The 21,945-nt window shown below is 38.0% G+C and overlaps 1 protein-coding gene across 1 annotated transcript in view; it reads right to left on the bottom strand.

The window, feature by feature from the left end:
• The window catches only part of MAP1A (microtubule associated protein 1A), a 206,644-nt gene that overhangs the window by 18,480 nt on the left and 166,219 nt on the right, over positions 1-21,945 (bottom strand). The window contains exons 3-5 of the mRNA XM_075858096.1: positions 12,484-12,566; positions 11,250-11,390; positions 1,989-10,707 (exon numbers count right to left, since the gene is read on the bottom strand). Of these exons, the coding sequence (XP_075714211.1) occupies positions 1,989-10,707; positions 11,250-11,390; positions 12,484-12,566 (8,943 nt within the window). The remainder of the gene's footprint in view (positions 1-1,988; positions 10,708-11,249; positions 11,391-12,483; positions 12,567-21,945) is intronic.

Raw genomic sequence — 21,945 nt, 5'->3', positions numbered from 1 at the left:
TCCATGCAAATGTTGTGTGAATTACTGCTACTAAGTGTCTACCTTCATGTAATCTGCTGTTCACCCCCTGTTGTCAAGGAAAATCCATCTCTAGTTACAGAGCAGAGGAGACAGACTGCAGGAAATTGGGGTGTGTCTCTGCCAAGCACACGCCAGTTTCTTTACAGCCTGCCCATACACGTCTATGGAGAGGAGAGGGGAGGGAGCAAGACGAGGGAGCAGGAGCAGAGAGAGAGAGACAGACAGACTCTGATGCCCATAGAAGTCTGCAGTGAGGGGAGGGGGAGCAGCAGGAGAGAGCAGGAGCAGAGAGACACAAAAACACTTCCCATAGAAGTCTATGAAACGAAATAAGAGAGCAGGAGGAAGAAGCAGAGATAGACACAGACACTGCTGTCCATAAAAGTCTGTGGAGAGGGGAGGGGGAGCAGAAGAAGGGAGCAGGACCAGAAAGAGACACATACAAAGTCTATAAAGACGGGAGGGAAAGCAGGATGAAGATGCAGAGAGACAGACGCTGCTGCCAGAAGAAGTCTACACTTAGGGGAGCAGTAGAGGGGAGAAGGAGCAGAGAGAGAGAGACACACAGATGCTGCTGCCCATAGAAGTCTACAGAGAGGGAAGAGGGAGCAGAAGAAGGGAGCTGGAGCAGAGAGAGACAGAGACACTGCCCATAGAAGTCTATAAAGAGGGGAGGGGCAGCAGGAGGAAGGAGCAAATAGAGAAACACAGACACATACATGCTGCCAATAGTAGTCTGAGAGGGGAGAAGGGGCAGGAGGAGGCACACACAGACTTGCAGCAGCTTCTGGTAAGATTTATATCTCACCACAGTGCTGGATAATCAGCTACACTACTCATGACTCCTGTATAATCTCCATGTGTCTGCAGCCTCTTTATACTTGTGATAAAGATAGGAGAGCAGGATTCTCTTCTTCTCTATGTGTACAGTATATAAATAAAACTTAGGTCCAACCACTAGCTTAAAGAAAACTGAGGATTATGCTAGGGCTACATGGCAATTTCGGCTGCTACACTGGTCATGCGACCAAAGACCGCTGTGTGCCTCTGCATGCATCGCACATAATTAAAGTGAATGTGGCTGCGTTACGACCTGCATGGTGCCCTGACCGCGACCTGACAGTTGCGAGATATCCAAACCTGCTGGATATTTTGCTACTGTCAGGCTGCTGTTTGCGGTAATCTGTGGGTAGAAAAGTGGCCACATTCACTTTAATTACATGCGATTCACGCAAAGACACTTTAAATGCTTTGCTTAACTTATCTTGTACTGATCATGAACTATATTGTGTCTTGTCACAATTATCCTGGTATTCTGTTAGATTGATTCTGTTTAACCTAACCTTTTGGGTTCTGTAAAGAGAAAGTTATATGTAGTGCAAAGTAAGAGAAGCAATTCAACAGAGGGTGTGTTAATAGATCTATGTTCTCTGCAGGGAAGGGTCTGTCATTACTATCTGTATCTAGTAACACTATCACATATCTGCAAAATCACTCAAGATTAGAGCTCATGCACATTGAGTCATGCACACCCTTCAGTTGTACCGATTCGTAATAAGGCAACCATAGACTATAGCTCTGTATGCATTCAATTACATATGAAATTCAGGATTTCATATGAATTGTAGTGGAGAATAACCCTGCAATATAGAGCTGCATGGGGCACCATATTACGGCAAACAGAGTGCCTACTGCTCTGTAGTATGGAGGCAAGCTGTGCCGTGTGCATGAGCCCTTATGTGTTTATTGAAACTAAAAATACAAGCATAAAATAACACTTTTGACCTGCTCTATGGCTATAATATTGTAATATTGTAATATTAATATATATATTTCTACACAATTCTTGCTATAGTGACAAGACTGTGTAGAAAGAAGCATGAATCTCATTTTATACAACAAAGCATATTTATCGTTTCTTAAAATATAGAGAATGAGGTTTACAATATAGTATAGAAATAGTTTACCTGATAATTTGACACCATTCACCAGTTTGCCAGAATTACCGCCTTTAGATGTATCCTCTTTCTCTTCTCTTGAAGAATGCATTTGCAATGTACTTCTAGTCTTCAGAGATTTTTCTGTTGTTTCCTTCTTCAATGTTGTATTTTTGAGAGATTTTTCTGTAGCCTCCCGTGATGTCTGTTTGGACAGTGTTGGAGAACGTTTTCCCTTAGGCTCCAGTTTCCTAGCTGGAGACGTTGATTTTGGTTTACTTAAAGGCTTTCTTACACCCTTAGTTTTGTCCTTTAGATCTTTTTTAAATACCCTGTCTCCTTTTACAGGATTTAATTCATTAACTAGCATTTCAGGATCTACCATGCAGACATCTGGATGAGGAGGATGAGGATAGGGATCCATCAGTGGCACTGGATGTGGATCATGGCCTTGCCTTGAACTGCCATGATGAGAGTTCCCCATTGTTTTATCTACAGGAAGAAAGTCTGCATCTTCATCAGAGTCCATTGCAGCATCAGCTGTTATAGATGGGCATTCTTCTGTTTCCGGTGGAACATCTGAGTCTGACTGAGATGATCCTGAATCACTAACAGAAGTTGGAGGTGTTTCTTCAACTGTGCCACCTTCAACATTATGTTTTTTTACATGATGGGTCCTTCCCTTTACTGACGGATGACCTTCATCTTGTGAAACATCACTGTCATCTGAAAGGTCAAGGGGACTAGGATTGATGAAAGATGGAGAAAGTTCCCCCTTCCTGTGCATATATTCTGATGAAGATAATTTGCGCTCATACTCTGTTGATGTACCCATACATGTCTCAACTTCATGGGAAGAATCCCCATGATCTTCAGACCCTCTACCTCTCTGTGCATCAGAAAAATAAGGCTGAAATGTGTGCTCAGGAGACATGAAAGCAGAAGGCCGGTTAGGTTTTTCTGTACCTTCCTCAGAGTATGGAGAAGATTCTCTGTCTGAATCTGGAGATGACTTTTCATCTTTTACATCAGGAGAGTAACACTGTTTGTCAACATATTGTGAGTGTTGGAATAACTCTGGCAAAGTGTTTATTTCTGTAGGGCCATTTGATGATGATGACTCTTCTCGCTGATGGGGTGGAAATGATGTCAGAACATTAGAAGATGAATACATTGCTTCTGCACTGACAACCTGTGTAATATCCCTATGAACAGTAACGGTTTCTTTCACTAGATCAGTCTTTGATGTGCAAGAGGTCTTTTTACATTCAACTCTACATGGTAATGTGCAGTCATCCATGTCATAGGAACATGTAGATTCATGATCATCAGTAACATCTTTTTCATCTGAAGGCTTGGTCGCATCAGCAGGAACTAGAGGTGATACATCCCATAAATTCCTTACAGTCGGTTCTGCATCTGCTGCATAGCCACTGATCATTTGTGAATAAAATCTTTCAGCAGTGTCTTTTTTAACTGGTGTGCTAGCTTCAGATGATGTTTCCGACACACTTTGAGAGTCATTTTTCTGGTAGTCTGCCTCAGTATACTGTTGAGCAGGAATCTTAGAATATAAGGGATCTTCCCGAGGACTTAGGGGGGAAAATCTGGAAAAAGATGAACTTATTTCAGAAGCTCTTTCAGAAACCTCTAAGTACTCATCCTGTCCCTTTGCAGAATGGGATATATTGAAAGCATCTGTACCTAATTTTTTGGAATCTGCAAAGGACAGTGATGGCTGGTGACCCTTGTACGACTCAGAAGATTCTGCAATTTCACTTTCCTTTTCTGTGACTGAAAATGCTTCAGAGGAATATTCCGAAGCTGTAACTTTATTTTCTGCTAAACCAGAGAAAGTTTGTTTGTCAGTACCACTGAGGGCACAACTTTCTAATACCTGATTTACATTATGACATTCGCTTTTAGTTTGTGACTGTTGATATTCTGTTTGGAAAGAAGTTTCATGTGCATCTTTTGTAGACTCAAACTTTGTCATGAAAGGAGAATATGTGTAGTCAGTATCTTCTTCTTTTGCTTGCTGATCTTCATAGAAACTATATTCTGTTCTTGCAAAAGCGTCAAGGGCTTGAGCGCCAGCTAGCCCTGAAGTTTTCATTTCACTATGGACATTATAGTGTTTATTGTCTACCTCTTTTACCTCTGAATGAACACCAAAATGAGATAAGTTGTTCTCCTTTTCTTGCCCATATGTGTATGTTTCATGTAAGCTACCAAGATCTGCAGGGCATTTAATTTCCTTTTCAGATTTTTCATTTGCTCCTTTTTCTAGCTCAGAATCACTTGCATTTTCTTCCAATACTTCTGTTTTCTCATAATATGAGTCTTTAATCTCAGGAAGTCGTGATTCTGCCTGGGTAATATTCTGGCTAGCTGAGCTAATGTTATCTTCATCGTCATCTTCATCATCATCATCTTCATCATCATCATCATCATAATCATCATCATGGTGTGCATGGAGGTAAGTTGTTTTTTCATGGTATTCATGTTCTACTGTGTCGGTCTTTGATGTGAGATCTGTGCCAAGTGAGAAGACAGTCAATTCTTTTTCTGTTTGTGTTTTTTGAAAAGGTCCTTCCATGTCTGATTTTTCAGTTTCTTCAGCAGATAAACTACTTGTTTTTTTACTGCTATCTGAACTTGCTAATGAATGTTTCTGCCTTTCTGTGTATTCAAAGATGGCACTGTCTCCCTTTTCTTTTGGGGATGCTGGTGAAGAAAGTTCCTTCTCAGCTGAGGTATACAAATGAGATTCCTCTTCTTTTGAAGATACTTGACTGTATAATACATGTTTGGATGTGTCTGTGTCTAAATTTGGTATCTCTGCCTTCTCCTTCTGTAGATAACTAGCACTACTGGGCTCTACCTCTTCTATGATATGCCCAACTCCAGAAGCAACTATCTTCTCATATATGTCAGCATATTGAAAAGACTTGTCATTCGGATAGGGGGTTGGCTCTCTTTCTTCTGCCGTTTCTTTTTTCATGGATTGCTTTTCTTGGGAATATAATTCAAATGGACTACAAGATGTCTTTAAACCAGTATCTAGTGGACTAGGTGAAACTTTTTTGTCCCGTTTGGAGAAGAAATCTTCTTTAGGGTCATTCCTATATTCTCCAAAACTAAAGTCTACATTGTCTTTAGAAAATGAGATCTCATTGTATGATGTTTGAACATATTCTTGCTCTTTATCTTCTTTAGAATAATCATAGACTTTGTATTCCTGTTCGGCTTGTTCTTGATATGTACAGCTAACGGCAGATGGTTTATTTGGTGATTTTTCTTTTATTTCAAGATGTTCTTCCCCATGAAAGCTATGCTCTGTTTTTATTAGATCCATCACTTCAGAATGTTCATATTTTTCAAATACATTAATCATGTCTTCCCCAAGTTGAAGATCACATTTTCTGTCTATGGCATCACTTTGATAGGAAGAAACTGGGAGGTCATGGGCAGTTTGTGAATATGGATATTCATCTTCTTCTTCTGACCCATGCTCTTCAAAACCTTTTTCGACAGGCTTTAATTTCACCTGTACACATTCTTTATTGATATCATGAAACATTATGGGCACACTATCTACATCTTGCAGTACTTCTTGCGCATCACATGAAGATGTCGTTACATAGGGCAATCTGTCTAACATGTTAGCATCCTGAGAAATATATGAAGGTTCTATTTTTGAAACAGATTCTTGAAGTTGATCTTTGCTTTTTCCTGAAACCTCTAGTGACTTGTATTCATGCTTTTCCTCTTGAAAATGTGCATACTCTGTATCTAATATATCTTTATCTGACTTATTAGGTATTTCTTGGTTTACAACATCTAAATTCAAAGAGGATTGCTCTCTAGACTGTTCTTCCCAATCAAGTGTATCATCAAGAAATGTGCTCTCTCCTTCCTCCGTATAACGTAGTTTTAGGTTTTCTTTTACTAAGTTCTGAGATTCTTGACGTTCTTTTGTAAACCACACTCTCTTTTCACAGGTCATCTGTTTCATATACATGTTTTCAGTTTCATATGACTTTTCATTATCAATGTAATTATCATTATATATATCTGTCTTAGATTCTTCTGAGGTTTCTTTTTTTTCGAATACATTTTCTGCTGATTTCACATAGCCAAGAGAAAATTCAGTATGTTGAAAATCCTTGTATGGTTCCTGAAAAAGATAAGATTCCTGTTTTTCTGTAGTAGATATTTCAACTGGATCACCCTTAAGTGGGCTATGATCTGCAAAAGAAAATGACTCTGAGTCATCAGGGCTTGAAGAGGAAATTACAAGAGATTTTTCTTTCAGCTGGACCTGATCATCAGAAGAATATGAATGTGTCTTTGCCACTGATGACTCTTCTGAATGGACTTCTGAACATGTTTTTTTATCCCCCTTCGATTCAGTTGTCATGAAGGATTGAGTATTATCTTGGAAATGTGTGTCAACAGTCTCCAGATGTTTTTGATCCTCACCAAAACTTTCCTTCATGGATAGCAAAGGATCGATACAGTCTGCTGATATTTCATCAGATGAACATTTCGTTTGTTCCTTTTGAGTCTGATCTTTTAACTGAAAGGGACTTTCATGGTCTAAATATGTTTCCTTTGTGGGGCTTCCTTGATATGTTTCATTTATAATTGGACTTTGTTCTATCAAAGACATCTGTAAGGATGTATCATCTTCTTTTCCTTGTTCTGTAAAAGAAAGTGACTTTGCATCTCCTAGGAAAATATCCTGGCTAGAACTCTCAGTTGATGTATCATATTTTACAGGACTCTGCTCTTTCATTTCAGAATAATCGCCATACCCTGGTGACATTTGTTCGGATGATGTTGACTGCAGTGGATGAGCCACTGTCTCTTTATTGGTGGATAAAAAGTCTTCATGTGAGACTCCCTTAGATGAAACTAAATCTTCAAGTTGCATATATGGCTCTGAACTCATTGATAACACTGCATTCTTAGAAAAGTCACACTTGTCATTGTCTATATATGTCTCGTCATTGTCAATATTTCTCTCAGGAATTCTTCCTCCCTCCATCAATTCTTTGGTCACTGGTGCTGACGATTCTTTAACAACATTTTCACTGTCAAGATCACATGTATATGGTGTCTCTGCATTTAGCAAGATTTTCATATCAGAACTCTGCACTGAAGTCCCAAAGTGCTCTTCTTTTGGTGTGATTGGTTTATCTAGGTGTTCTCTACTTTCTTCAGATGACTCAAATGATACTTGTATTTCATCTTTTCTTTCATCTTTAAGTATATCCGCTGCTTCAAAGAGTTCAGCTTGTGTAGTTTCAGATCTGTCTTCTACAGGGGATTGGTGAGAAGGTGTGTGTCCTGTGCTTGTAGGGCCCGACTGATTTGGAGATGCCATTTTTACGGTGCTGTCATCAGGACTTAAGCATCTTTCCTCAGCTTCTCCAAAGCTTGAATCAACTTTGTCCACTTCACTACCAGAAATAACAGGAGATATATTCATATCTGTACTATAGCCATATTGCACATCACTACCTTCATGTTCAGGAAATAAAAGAGGACTGTAATGTTTTTTACCAGATGTCTTAATATTTGTTGACTCATCATCAAATTCTTCATCCTGTGCAGGGCCACTCAGATTGTCTTTTCCAAGAGCCATCAGAGATTGGAAATCTTCTGGTGGAGGAGATTTAAAACATTTATCTTCTTCTAGAGAAGATGTAGGTGATATAGTGCCAGCAGATGGTAAATACTCTATACCCTGGGTGGCCTCAGTGTGAGAAGATGGGATACTGTTTGCAGTGTCAAGTAGTAATGAACTTTTTCCAGTCTCTTCAGTTTTTGGTGCAGTAATAGAAGCCACAGACTGATCTTCTGCAACAGATGTGGCAAAGGAAGATAGTTTGTCACACTCAGTTATTGATGTTGCTGAGGAAATGTGTTCCTCCTCTGCAAGAGGGGCAGCAACAATGTTTGTAGAATAACCCACTATGTCAGATTCTTGCATTACGTAACCTTTTGTAGGCACCTCAGAAGATAAAACTGCTTTGATGCCATGTATTGCCTCAAATGATCCAGGATAGTCTGGGACAGAAATATCATAACTGCCTACATCATATTGTAAATGAGGAATTCTTTCTTCCTGTTCATCATGTATTTCCTCATCAGAAATGGTCTGTTCTGTCTCTGAATAACCTGGCATTGTTTCATCTTGGATGTATGATATGTGTTCTGCAGCAGTTTCAGATGACACAGGAACACCCGTTAAGTATGAGGGCTCCTTTGATACATCTTTACCACATATGTTTATTTTTGTATCAGTCTTATTCTGCATTGCAAAATCACAAGACATGTTTTCTTCCTGTTTGTTTAAATTTTCTGTGTATTCCTTATACTTCATATCATCTCTAGGTTCTTCTGAATATTCTTCCATTTCTTCTACATCTGCTTTTTCCACCACATCTATATTTTTTTCTGCTTCTTTGTCCTCTTCTGCTTTTGTACTCATACGGTCTTCTTCACATTGTGCAATTATTTCTTCTTTTTGCTTTCTATCTAAAATTCCTTTTTCATCCAATTCATTTTCTTTATCTTCATCTATTTCTAAGTCTTGAATGTCTAAAGTTGGCATTGATTCATATTTGTTTCTGCTTGATACTCTCTCTTTGTCAACATCTGGGGTAGTTTCTTCTTCAGCAGGTTCCTCCATTGCTGCACCTTCGTCAACCAATTCAGTTGTTTCATCTGCTTGATACGTTGGTTTCTCTTCATGCTGCGAGTCTCCCTCCACATCAGTGGTTGTGATACCTTCATCTGGCGATTCAAGAGGACTTTTCTTCTCTGATTTTCTTTCATCTAACATGATTTCATCATTGAACTGGCTTTGAATCACTAACGTATCTGATGGTCTATTTTCAAAAGTCTCTTGTTCTGAAAGAATGGTGTTATCTTCCTTTTTATTGGATTGTTCTAGGTTGTCTTCATACTTTAACTCCTCAAAGTCTTTGGTTAGATCCTCAGGAGATGACATTACTGATCTTTGTTCTGCTATATCAGTCATTTGTGGTATCTTCCCCATATTAACTTGTTGTATATGACTTACTTTTTGTTCAGCTGTGACAACTTTTTCAGGTTTACTTTTAACTCTTTCAGTTCTGATTTTTCCAGGAATCTTTGCTTTGTGCAACGTTTTTCTCACTTCAGGTGTAAATGGCCGTAAATCAGGTTTTGGTAGTTTCTTAACTTCAGTTTTAACTTCCTTTTTCTTCTCATCTTTCTTTACATCTTTCTTTTCTTCCTTCTTAATATTTTCCTTTTTTATATCTATTTTTTCTTTCTTTATTTCTTTCTTTTCTTTATCCTTCTTTTCATCAAGTCTGGAAATCTTATCCTTGATGAATTTTTTGCCTGTCTTTTCTTTCAGAAGTTTCCTCTTTTCTGCTTTTGCAGAATCACTTGCTTCTGTTTTTACCTTTTCATTTTTCAAAGGTTTCTCAATATGTTTGTCTGTTGCGTCCTTGAACTTTTTCTCTGGTTTTGTCTCTTTTGTAACCTCTGATTTAATCTCCTTGGCCAGTTCTTCAGAAATATCTTCTTTTTTGCTTGACTTAGCTGTGCTTGGTCGTGTAGAGGACTTCAGACTTTCCTTGCTGTCTGCCCTTTGTTTTATTTTTGTGTGCTTACCAGTAGACTGTGTACCACCACTTGCTATATCTTTATGTGTTGCTACTGGGTATCTCAGAAATTCTAAATGTTTCAGCTTTTCTAGACCTTCTAGAATCTTATTTTGGGGAGCATTTCCAGGGAACAAAACACGCACTATTTTTTCTGTTGGACTAGCTGGGAGCCAAACAACCAACGCAGTGATAGATGTAAGATATGGTACTGAAATTTCACCCTCTTTCCCATTTGGTAGAATAATCCCAGTTTTTGCTTTGCTGTTCCCAGCCCATTTCTGCATTAAAAACTGCATTTCTTTGCTGTCTTTAACTGGATTCAGGACATACATATCTAACTTGCCTACTCCCATTTTGTGAAACAATGTTATGGGTTCTATTGTGTTACTAACTACCCTGTATAAAGGTTCAGACTTAATTCCTAGTTTATTTAGGTACTGTAATGTAAGACAAGCTTCTTCGATACTTCTTTTAACTTTCATACTAGACTCAGGCATTTTGAGCTTATCTGGAACATTAAAAAACACAACCCCCAGTTCTGGGGATATTAGGTTCTTCATCCAGTCACTATAAGCAGTGGAGCCCTGAGATTGTTCTTCATCTTGTTCAGCTATTTTTCTTTGAAGAAGTCCATTTATTCCAGGCAGATTATCTGCTCCAATATGTGTTAACAATATGGAATCAATTCTATCCAAATGCCGAACCAACTTCCAGAAACAAGACTTTCTTTCCGAGCCACCATCTATCAGGATATTAAATCCATTGACAGCAAAAAGGGCAGAGTCTCCCCTTCCTCCAGGAAATATGTAACAACATGGCTTTGACAACTTCAAAAATCCACCTGAATTTGGTGGTTCCAAGAGATCAAAAGGAGAAGGAACATCAACTGTCTCTGAGACATAGTCTGCAAATTCTGAAACCCCATCCATTGCAGGTAAGACTATCTCAGGATTTAGTTTCCAATTTATAATATCCTGGAAACTGGAATGTCCAAGGTTGCACCAATCTCCCTCTTCCAAGCAAGAAACCGTTAAAGAAGCCTTAATCTCTGGATCAGTGTTACTGAAGAGCTGGCAAACCTGCAGTGACACATATACAAGAAAACAATTAGCCACATAGCAATATTTATCAACATCATTGTGAATTGCATTGTGAAGCTTTTCAATATGACACAAAAATATAGATGGACTGAACATTTTAAAGGGAGTCTGTCAGAACTTGTTCCATCACAAACCATTAATACTGCTAGATAGTGAAGGAAGAAAGCATTAGAGATGTACCCATGTTTTGATGTTGAGTACTTTGCAAACCGTAAAAAAGTACATTTAATACTCCGGGCACCGTATGCAAACTAGCTAGTGAGTGCCCGTTACACAAGGAAGTGTCCTGGATCCTACGTGTAAACATTTCCCTCTTCTAGGGAGTGTTTACTTGTAGGATGAAGGACACTTCCTGGTGTAACGGACACTCACTAGCTCGTTTGCATAGAGCCCCCAGAGGATTAAATGTAGTTTTTTACGGTTTGCAAAAAAAATATCAAAATATAGGTATGTTTCTAATGCTTATAAAAGTTAAGCAATATGTTCTGTGGAGGGAACTATATGTTTTTTTATATACTCACCTCTGGATCACTGAACACCTCTCCAAGTCTATGTAATGGAAATGTACCACTTTGCAGAATTAAGTCTCCTTCCTGGTCAGAGCACTGGCCACTCAGAATAAGGAGCTTGAAAGCAGAAGGATCTGTGATCAAGGAGCGTACCTAGAAGTAAAGTGAAAAAACACTTTTAGCCATATAATATATTATAAACGTACATAGCAATCACAGTATTATCAGCAGTTAAACTATTACAGACTCATTCAAATGCACTAAATTATAAGTATGGTGAATCACACACATTGACCATTAAAATAAAGCTCAAGTGAAGGGAGATGTGCTGACGACAACAAAAATATTTAACTTTTTTAGAACTATACGATTTGCAGATGATCGAGCATTTGCTCGTTCATCTGCTGATCGCTGCCCTGTATACACAGAGGAATTATCGGCAACGAGCGTTCTACGAACAATCATTTGCCCGATAATTGCCCAGTGTAAAACCCCCTTTAATCAGCATTGTGGGTACCCCTTGAACATCGAGACTGGAGTGGTGAGGAAAAAGACAGCCCCAGTCCAATAAAACCAGATGGAGCTGATAGCAAAAAAGGAAAGGCTCTTGCTAATAACTACATTAGAAATTTATATTGCAAAATGCCTTTGTTTTTTATGCTCCAATTTTGGAGCAGGAGATTAAAGAATATATGGGCTGGTCAGTGTATGGGTTAGTGTATCAAATAACAGAAAAAGATAAAGCTCACATTTTAGACGAAATATCGGAACTATGTTCACACCAAGTTTGTGGTGGGCCCAACATATGCCAACAGAGTGTCCCTTCAGCATATGATTGCACGGTATGTGTCAGTACTGTGATTACTGATTTTTAAATATGTAGGGATCCCACAAAAAAATGTATACAGCACATTCTAAGTTTTTTTGTTATAATGGGAGTCAATGGGCAACATATGCATACAGTTAGGCAAACAGCTCCATACGTTGGGGGTATAAATTTTGTGTATACATTGGGAAATGTGTGAACAGACCTATAACAGACACTATAAAATTTGGTTAACTTCATATCTGAAAGCAGTAACTTTCCAACTTGCATTGTTTTCTCCTCTAAGAACTTACAGTATTTATTATGAATTGAATGGAATCACTGGCAAAGTTGGTATTTTTTTTTCTGGTAAACAGGCCACACCAGGGAACCCTGAGCGTGATCTAAGCCTTGCCTTTTAGTAGAATTTTTAAACAGTACCTCATAAACAATGCTGTCTGCGTTGGGATTCACCAAGATCACTGTCTCTAGAACATCACTTTGGTGCTGCAACGTTCTTTGGCCTATGGAAAGAAAACAATGTGTTACATTTTAAATGGCACAAAAGCTGTCAATGAATTCTCAATACATGTTTGTCTATAAGATAATTTGGTTTAATTCATTCATTAAAACTCCCCATAGTACACTGTTAAAAATTAAGCACTTTGTGTAACGTTGACTTGAGGAAAACAGTTATTCAAGTAAAAGTAACAAAAGCATTTTTATTCATCTTACTCCCAAATCAGATTGTAATTTTCCTCCCACACAACACTTGTATTCAGTAAATGTAATGCTCGCAGCTGTAAGTGCTTCAGGAATTTACATCTCTACAAAGGCCAAATTGTGAAATCTTTACAAGTTTTAGGTCCTTAAATAAAATTTCTCGAGATATCAAGTTGAACATGTAAATATGAATATACTTATATAATAATTTGGTATATATTCTTTATGTTCTTTTAATGTATATTTACTAGCGGAAAAAACTTCCTTTGTTCAATCCAATTATTTTCTATGGGAATCCATGGGAAATCACTATCTATTGATCCCTTAAAATTTTCTGCTGGTTGCTACTAGAATCAGTCAACCGTTGTTGACACACACCAAAAACCAAATATGAACTCTTAGAATGCAATGCTCTTTGCTCCTATAAATACACTGTGCCAGCAGTAACTACTGGGAGAATTGAGCTCAGAAGCCTGCAGAATTCAGAATACAGTTCTGTGCAAGAATGCATTATAAAATATGGTGTACTTTAACGCAAGAATATTACAAGATAAGTTAAGCCAAGTATTTGCAAAATAACCTAAAACTATATGTAGATTAAATATACTGTATGTATTAACTGTAAAATGTGATCAAAAGGTGAATCTATGCTATAATTTGTACAGTATAACCCATTTACTGCTATGTTCAAAACAGAGTTACTTATATTATGGTCTTGCACATTCTATAGTACTGTACTAATAAGAAAAATCAACCTAATCAACATATATACGTCATATTCATTGCCCCTGCATATACATTAGCATTGTCGGAGGTATATATTGGTAAAGACTCCTGATGTATATTTAAGACATACATGCAAACACACTGTGACTAGACCCTTACACCATTCACATGTTAGCAATAAAAAAAAATATATATGTATATTTTTATGTTTTCACCCCCCAATCTATTAATATGGTTACTTGGAATTATAATTAATGCTACAGAGCAAAATGTGGATTTACCATGTTTTTTATTGTCTCAATTACTTGTATTAGTCCAATTGGTTATTATAATTCTTGGTTCACATTCTAAGTGCACAACAGATTTTCACTAATTCTACATAGGATCTATTAGTTGGAATAAAATTAGTTTAATAAGATTTGCCCCAGCCAGTCCAACCACAGTTCCTATATTTTTAACTTACTGGTAAAAAGCATTAATGATTATTGTCCTGCCTTTGAACCTGAAGAAACGACATCTTCTCAGAAGCTTATGGTAAGGCTATCACTTTGTTATTGATTGCACATGCTGATAAAATGATAGTTTACATTCAGTGTTCATAGGAGACTACCAAATTCTATCATCACTTTTTCCAAAAATGTCCGTCCGCAAAAAACAAAAAGAAAAGAAACTGTTAATGTGTATGTAAACATTACTTGCCTAAGTGGCCCTTTGCCGTATACCCACTGAGGCCAGTGATTGGCTGCAGTGCTCATGTGGGCATACAGGGACACGTCATGGCTGCAGCCATGTCACAAACAGCAGAAGGCAGGGCTGTAGAAGCTACGCTGGGGGATCTTTTGCTTAAATAATGCTTCTTCTTTTTCTTTTTTTTAATTGACTTGGAAAACCCCTTTAAATAGTAAGTAGAAAATAGAATAGGGAATGAATAAAAAGGAGATCCCACTAAATAGAGAGGCGGCGCAGGATCACCACAGAGGATATAGCAAAAATATGACATCAACAGATGATGTAACATTTTTGCTATATCCTCTTCGACGACCCTCACACCACCTCTCTATCTTTTAAACAAGATTGGGGCATCACCTATTTAACTATTTCTTTTTCTGTTTTCTACTTACTGTTTATAAAAGACTACCGTAAGTTATTTTGATGTAATGCAATATTGTTCATAAAGATTATTAGGCAATCTTATTATAGTGTTGATTGCAATTGAATATTTCTGTTTTCTTAGGACTTGATGTTGGTCGAAGGAGGTTTTATACTGTTCTTTTGATAATTTAACTGTGGCACATAGGTCATATGATCTAATATATTTGCTTCCGCAATAACTAAATTGGCGCCATTCTACCAAAACATTTTGCTCTTGCTTCTTTGTTTCACCTAAACTTGTAATGAAGTTTCTTCATAATTTTCCAAAATATCCATACATCACTGTAAAATTTTTGTCAATATGTTCATACTCAGTTTCTCATACCTAAGGTGATGTACCTGATGTTCATACTCAGTTTCTCATACCTAAGGTGATGTACGTGATGTTCAGACTCAGTTTCTCATATCCAAGGTGATGTACGTGATGTTCAGACTCAGTTTCTCATATCCAAGGTGATGTATGTGATGTTCAGACTCAGTTTCTCATACCTACAGTGATGTATGTTCAGTGGTTCACAATTTAAATAAGCAACCAACCATACTCAACAACAGGGACCTGTCTTCTCTTATTATTTTTTCCTGATATTTTCTCCTGGAGTAACTGAAAAAAGATGTGCACCCAAAACTTAAAATGACCATACATTAGTGGAGTAGTCAAAGTTTGTAAATTATGTTTAATTTAGTTATTGAGATATTGGCATTTTTCTACTCGGCAGCAATTTTTGTGAAAATGAAGAGTGCAGTCATATTGGTTTTCACTTTTAAATTAACCAAACAGCAAAAATCTTTGTCACTAACAAAGTGACACTGTTAACAGTGTATAGTGAAAACTACCAATGTATTGTGGTTTTTTGTGTAATATGTTATATAATACAAAATAAAAAAACAAAACCAAAGTGCTGAGAAAATAATTTAAAAGTGAAAACCAATATGGCTGCACTTCTCGTTATCACTGAAGTCTTGGTGTAGAGGAGAAGGATTTGGGTTCCTAGAGCACTGGGCTGACTTTTCATTGGGGTACAAACTGTATTCTGCAGATGATTTGCACCTAAATGGAAGGGGGTCCGCTGTGCTGGGGGAGAGAATTCTAGCTGGGGTGGCGGAGTATTTAAACTAGGGCTGAGGAGGGAGGTCAATGTAGAAAAAAAAGGGGTAGCCAGGTTAGAGAGGGGTCAGACTATATTGGTGGGGGGAGAAACAGAATGTGGGGAGAGGACTAGACAACAAGATAAGGAGATCCTTTCGTTACAAAAACATCAGTGTAAATAAAAAGGCCCGATTAATGTCAAATCACATTTCTGATAATAAAAGTGAAAAACTGACAGGCAAGTTAAAGTGTATGTTCACAAATGCCAGAAGTCTAGCAAGCAAAATGGGGGAGCTGGAGGCCTTGATACTGGAAGAAAATATAGATATAGTTGGTGTTGCTGAAACATGGCTGGACTCTTCACATGACTGGGCTGTAAATCTACAGGGTTTTACACTTTTTCGGAAAGACAGGACAAATAGGAAAGGCGGTGGTGTATGTCTGTATGTGAGAAATGATATGAAGGCGAGTGTGAAAGAGACAATAGTGGGTGAATACTGTGAGGAGGTTGAAACCTTGTGGATGGAACTAGAAAGGGAGGTAAACACTGAAAAAATTACTTTTGGTGTAATCTATAGACCCCCCAATATAACTGAGGAGATGGAAGTTCAGCTATATAAACAGATGGAGCGGGCTGCACAGGCGGGTACTGTAGTGATAATGGGAGATTTTAATTTCCGGGATATTAATTGGTGTCATGGTTCGGCTTCAACTGCAAAGGGGAGACATTTCCTCAACCTGTTGCAGGAAAATTTTATGGGCCAGTTTGTGGAAGACCCGACTAGAGGTGAAGCTCTGTTGGATCTGGTCATTTCTAATAATGCAGATCTTGTTGGGAATGTCAATGTTCGTGAAAACCTCGGTAACAGTGATCATAATATAGTTACATTTTACCTATACTGTAAAAAACAAACGCAGGCTGGGAGGGCAAAAACATTTAATTTTAAGAAAGCCAATTTCCCCAGGATGAGGGCTGCAATTCAGGATATGGACTGGGAAGAACTAATGTCAAATAATGGAACAAATGATAAATGGGAGATTTTCACATCTACTTTGAGTTATTATAGTGCAAAATTTATTCCTATAGGTAACAAGTATAAACGACTCAAATTAAAACCCACATGGCTTACACCTTCTGTGAAAGGGGCAATACACGACAAAAAAAGGGCATTTAAAAAATACAAATCTGAGGGTACAGCTGTAGCCTTTGTAAAATATAAAGAGCTTAATAAAATCTGTAAAAATGTAATAAAATTAGCAAAAATACAAAATGAAAGGCAGGTGGCCAAGGATAGTAAAACAAATCCCAAAAAATTCTTCAAGTATATAAATGCTAAAAAGCCAAGGTCTGAACATGTAGGACCCCTAGATAATGGTAATGGGGAGTTGATCACAGGGGATCAAGAGAAGGCAGAGTTACTAAATGGGTTCTTTAGCTCTGTATATACAACAGAAGAAAGAGCAGCTGATGTAGCCGGTGCCAGTGCTGTTAATATATCAGTTGATATACTGAATTGGATGAATGTAGATATGGTCCAAGCTAAATAAAATAAAATAAATGTGCACAAGGCCCCGGGACCAGATGGGTTACACCCTAGAATTCTTAAAGAGCTTAGTTCAGTTATTTCTGTCCCCCTTTTCAGAATATTCAGAGAATCTCTAGTGACTGGTATAGTGCCAAGGGACTGGCGCAGCGCAAATGTGGTGCCTATTTTCAAAAAGGGCTCTAGGTCTTCCCCGGGTAATTATAGACCAGTAAGCTTAACATCCATCGTGGGGAAAATGTTTGAGGGGCTATTGAGGGACTATATACAGGATTATGTGACAATAAATAGCATTATAAGTGACAGCCAGCACGGTTTTACTAAGGACAGAAGTTGTCAAACTAACCTAATCTGTTTTTATGAAGAGGTGAGCAGAAGTCTAGACAGAGGGGCCGCTGTGGATTTCGTGTTTTTGGACTTTGCAAAGGCATTTGACACTGTCCCCCATAGACGCCTAATGGGTAAATTAAGGACTATAGGTTTAGAAAATATAGTTTGTAATTGGATTGAGAATTGGCTCAAGGACCGTATCCAGAGGGTTGTGGTCAATGATTCCTACTCTGAATGGTCCCCAGTTATAAGTGGTGTACCCCAGGGTTCAGTGCTGGGACCACTATTATTCAATTTATTTATTAATGATATAGAAGATGGGATTAATAGCACTATTTCTATTTTTGCAGATGACACCAAGCTATGTAATATAGTTCAGTCTATGGAAGATGTTCATGAATTGCAGGCAGATTTAAAAAAAAAATAGTGTTTGGGCGTCCACTTGGCAGATGAAGTTTAATGTAGATAAATGTAAAGTTATGCATCTGGGTACCAACAACCTGCATGCATCATATGTCCTAGGGGGAGCTACACTGGCGGATTCACTTGTTGAGAAGGATCTGGGTGTACTTGTAAATCATAAACTCAATAACAGCATGCAGTGTCAATCAGCTGCTTCAAAGGCCAGCAGGATATTGTCGTGTATTAAAAGAGGCATGGACTCACGGGACAGGGATGTAATATTACCACTTTACAAAGCATTAGTGAGGCCACATCTAGAATATGCAGTTCAGTTCTGGGCTCCAGTTCATAGAAAGGATGCCCTGGAGTTGGAAAAAATACAAAGAAGAGCAACAAAGCTAATTATGGGCATGGAGAATTTAAGTTATGAGGAAAGATTGAAAGAATTAAATCTATTTAGCCTTGAAAAAAGACGACTAAGGGGGGACATGATTAACTTATATAAATATATTAATGGCACATACAAAAAATATGGTGAAATCCTGTTCCTTGTAAAACCCCCTCAAAAAACAAGGGGGCATTCCCTCCGTCTGGAGAAAAAAAGGTTCAAGCTGCAGAGGCGACAAGGCTTCTTTACCGTGAGAACTGTGAATCTATGGAATAGCCTACCGCAGGAGTTGGTCACAGCAGGGACAGTAGATGGCTTTAAAAAAGGGTTAGATAATTTCCTAGAACAAAAAAATATTCGCTCCTATGTGTAGAAATTTTTCCTTCCCTTTTCCCGTCCCTTGGTTGAACTTGATGGACATGTGTCTTTTTTCAGCCGTACTAACTATGTAACTATGTAACTATGTAACTTTTACAATACCTGAATTGAAAATGTGGTCTCTCTGTAAGTAAAAGAAACACAATTACCAACCTTTGCCTTCTGTTCTATATTTTTTGGGGGCAAATCCTCTTTTATTAATATTCCTTGCTCTTACACTGAACTATTATGAATTGTATAGCCCGCATTGTACACCACATTAGTCAAGTCTAATTATTTTGCCAAATACGGTACCAACGAAGGAAGAGATAGACAGGGTCAGTGACCTACAAATCTATTTAAGGGGTACATTAGCTCACTAATGAATTTAACTAGTCAGTGCCCCCTATAAATGTTAAGGGCATTATAACAGTTCTGTTTTCAACAGCTTTTACTGTACATATGGCTAGTACCATGAAATAGGGCAATTTACGCCATGGGTTTTTTATGCAGTAAAACTGTTAAGTACAATAAAGGCATCTGGAGGTAACAGATGCTATGAGAGCTCCCAGTGATTTTGGTGGGAGGAAGACTTCTTCCTTGGCCAGATAAAATGTCCAGAAGCAGTCAATGGATGACGTTACAGGGGGAATCTGAATGTTGTATCCTATAACAGAGGTTGATATTATATCTTGTTTCACTTAAAAGCTGCTAACCAAGGCTACAATGTAGTAACCCTAGCCCTCATCAACCCAATAATGCATTCTGCATCTCTGCCTCACATGCTAAGATTGGATCTCCTCCCGGTATTACAATGACACAATATATATTTGTATATTTGTTTTTCTTATTTTACCTGTGTAATTGGTCCTGGTTTACCAGATATAAATAACTCTAAGCAATTAAAGGGGTTTTCTAAGATACATCAAATAGAAAATAACGCTAGTTCCTAATTTTTATACCATAATGAACATGTATATACTTTTTTTTGTAATAATTTTTGTACCGTTATCTGTATTCCCATCACGTGCCATTTGTTTGCATGTTGCTAGTACAAGAAGTGCCTGTAATTTTAGCTTCATGCTGAAACTATATTTCCCAGCATGCATTGGTCTGCACACATCATGTAGTACGCTCCACCCTCCTTGCTCAATTGTTCACACTGTTAGCTTAACACCTATTATGCAAAAAAATAAGACATTTGATTGGCTGCTCCAATGCTACTCAATAAAAGAAATGCTGCCGATTTCAATGTGCAGCGATATTCACACATGCATTCTTCTAACTATTTTGTAGAACAGGGAGATCACTTTTGATTCAACTACGCATGCCCTGAGCAGCACAACATTCATTACATTCCATATACTGGGCAGTGATTATCAGCAAGTAGGATAAGTGATGAGTATACAGGGCGTCATCACAAAGGGAGAGAAACATTACAGCGCTAGTCATGTGACCCGCAACCAAACTGCAATTTAGATTGAAAACTTGCAATTTTAGACACTTTATAGTCTCTAACATATTTATTTTATTTATTTCTGCTACTTATATAGCGCCAGCATATCCCACAGCGCTGTACAGTACACTGGGGCTCACAATCTAAATTCCCTATCTGTATATTTTTGGAGTGTGGGAGAAAATCAGAGTACCCGGAGGAAACCCACACAAACACCATGCAAATGCGGTCCTTGGTCAGATTTGAACCCAGCGCTGCAATGCAAGATACTAACCATTGAGTCTAAAACAAAACCTTTAAATATTGAAACATTTCTTCTAATATTCTATATATTATGAGCGACACAACTGGCAACTTAATTAAAAAGGAAACAGATACAAAAGTGGTGAAAGCCCAAAATACGGAATAATTACAGTGCAAATGGAATAGATCTCTGTATACATCCAACCCCACAACTTATTAGCATTCCACTAAACAAATAATCCATCATGAAGGCAGCAGCCAGGTTGATCTTTCTGTCTAGCAGTTATACTAAAGCCTCTGTTCTCTGCCGCTCATTACACTGGTTACCAGTTTCATAGAATTTAATTAGTCTACAAAGCTCTCTACATTATGCATCTCCGCTGTCATCTCCAACTACCAATCCACTCGTGCTCTTCACTCATCCAATGACCTACAACTCTCGTCCTCCCTTATTACATTATCTCACTCCCATCTGCAACCATTCTGTGGAACACACTGCCCCAGATAATTAGACTTGTTCCTAACATTCCCAGAATGCTTTGTAAACTCATCTCTTCAAGGAGGCTAATGTCACATAACCATATTCCATGGCCCATATACAATGTGACGTGGTCACAGATATCTCCACTCTGCCTGCCCTTAACTAGCTACCCTTGTCTCATCACACTATATCTGTGTTGGCTCAGATACTGGCTGGGTGACTGGTTCATGCAACTTTATTGCACCATATACCAATTGTATCACTTTACCCATGCATTTAGATTGTAAGCTCTTATGGGTACAGACCTATCTTCTTTTGCCTCATTGTTTGTTCATTTGTTTTGATTACTTACATTTTACTTGTTAGTTGCTTCCCCTATTGTTAAGCGATGCAGAATATGTTGGCGCTATATGTCGAAGAGGGTGTTTATTTATTTATGTACATCTATATACCAGCATAAACATAAGCAATGTAGAATACAAATTAAACATATGTATGTATTAAATAAATATATAAAATATAGGTAAAGAAGCAAAGCATCTTCTGCAGCTATACAGTAAAAGACGTGTACATATCTCATGCAAGGGTTGAAGGAAAAGTACAAGAAGAAGTATATTAAAACCCAAATAATGTGTAAAACATCTTAATATTATTCATATCCTGTGTCATAGATTGAAATTTGATGTCACATGAGAGTGGAGCTTCTGTTTTCTGTATCATCATGACAACACTTTGTGTCCCTGTAATTCTGGGTTATCTTAGGAACACTGGGCCTCATAAATCAAGCTGTACACCTCACAATGGTTCAATGGATCAGTGTCCACCAATGTCTGCATCCTTGCTCAATGATAAATGGCTCCACCACCTTGGCACTTTCCTGGCAGAGTCTAATTGTTTTCACTCTGAATAAACAGTGCTCTAGGCGTCTGGCAGCTGCTCCCCCCTAAAGTTGAGATTCATTTGCATGTTAATTATAGGATTTATGGTGCTAACTATCGGCAAAATTATTTTGGC

The sequence above is a fragment of the Rhinoderma darwinii genome, chromosome 3 (assembly GCF_050947455.1).
Source record: "Rhinoderma darwinii isolate aRhiDar2 chromosome 3, aRhiDar2.hap1, whole genome shotgun sequence".
In the NCBI taxonomy this organism is placed as follows: Eukaryota; Metazoa; Chordata; class Amphibia; order Anura; family Rhinodermatidae; genus Rhinoderma; species Rhinoderma darwinii.
This window is presented reverse-complemented; position numbering and strand designations above follow the sequence as displayed.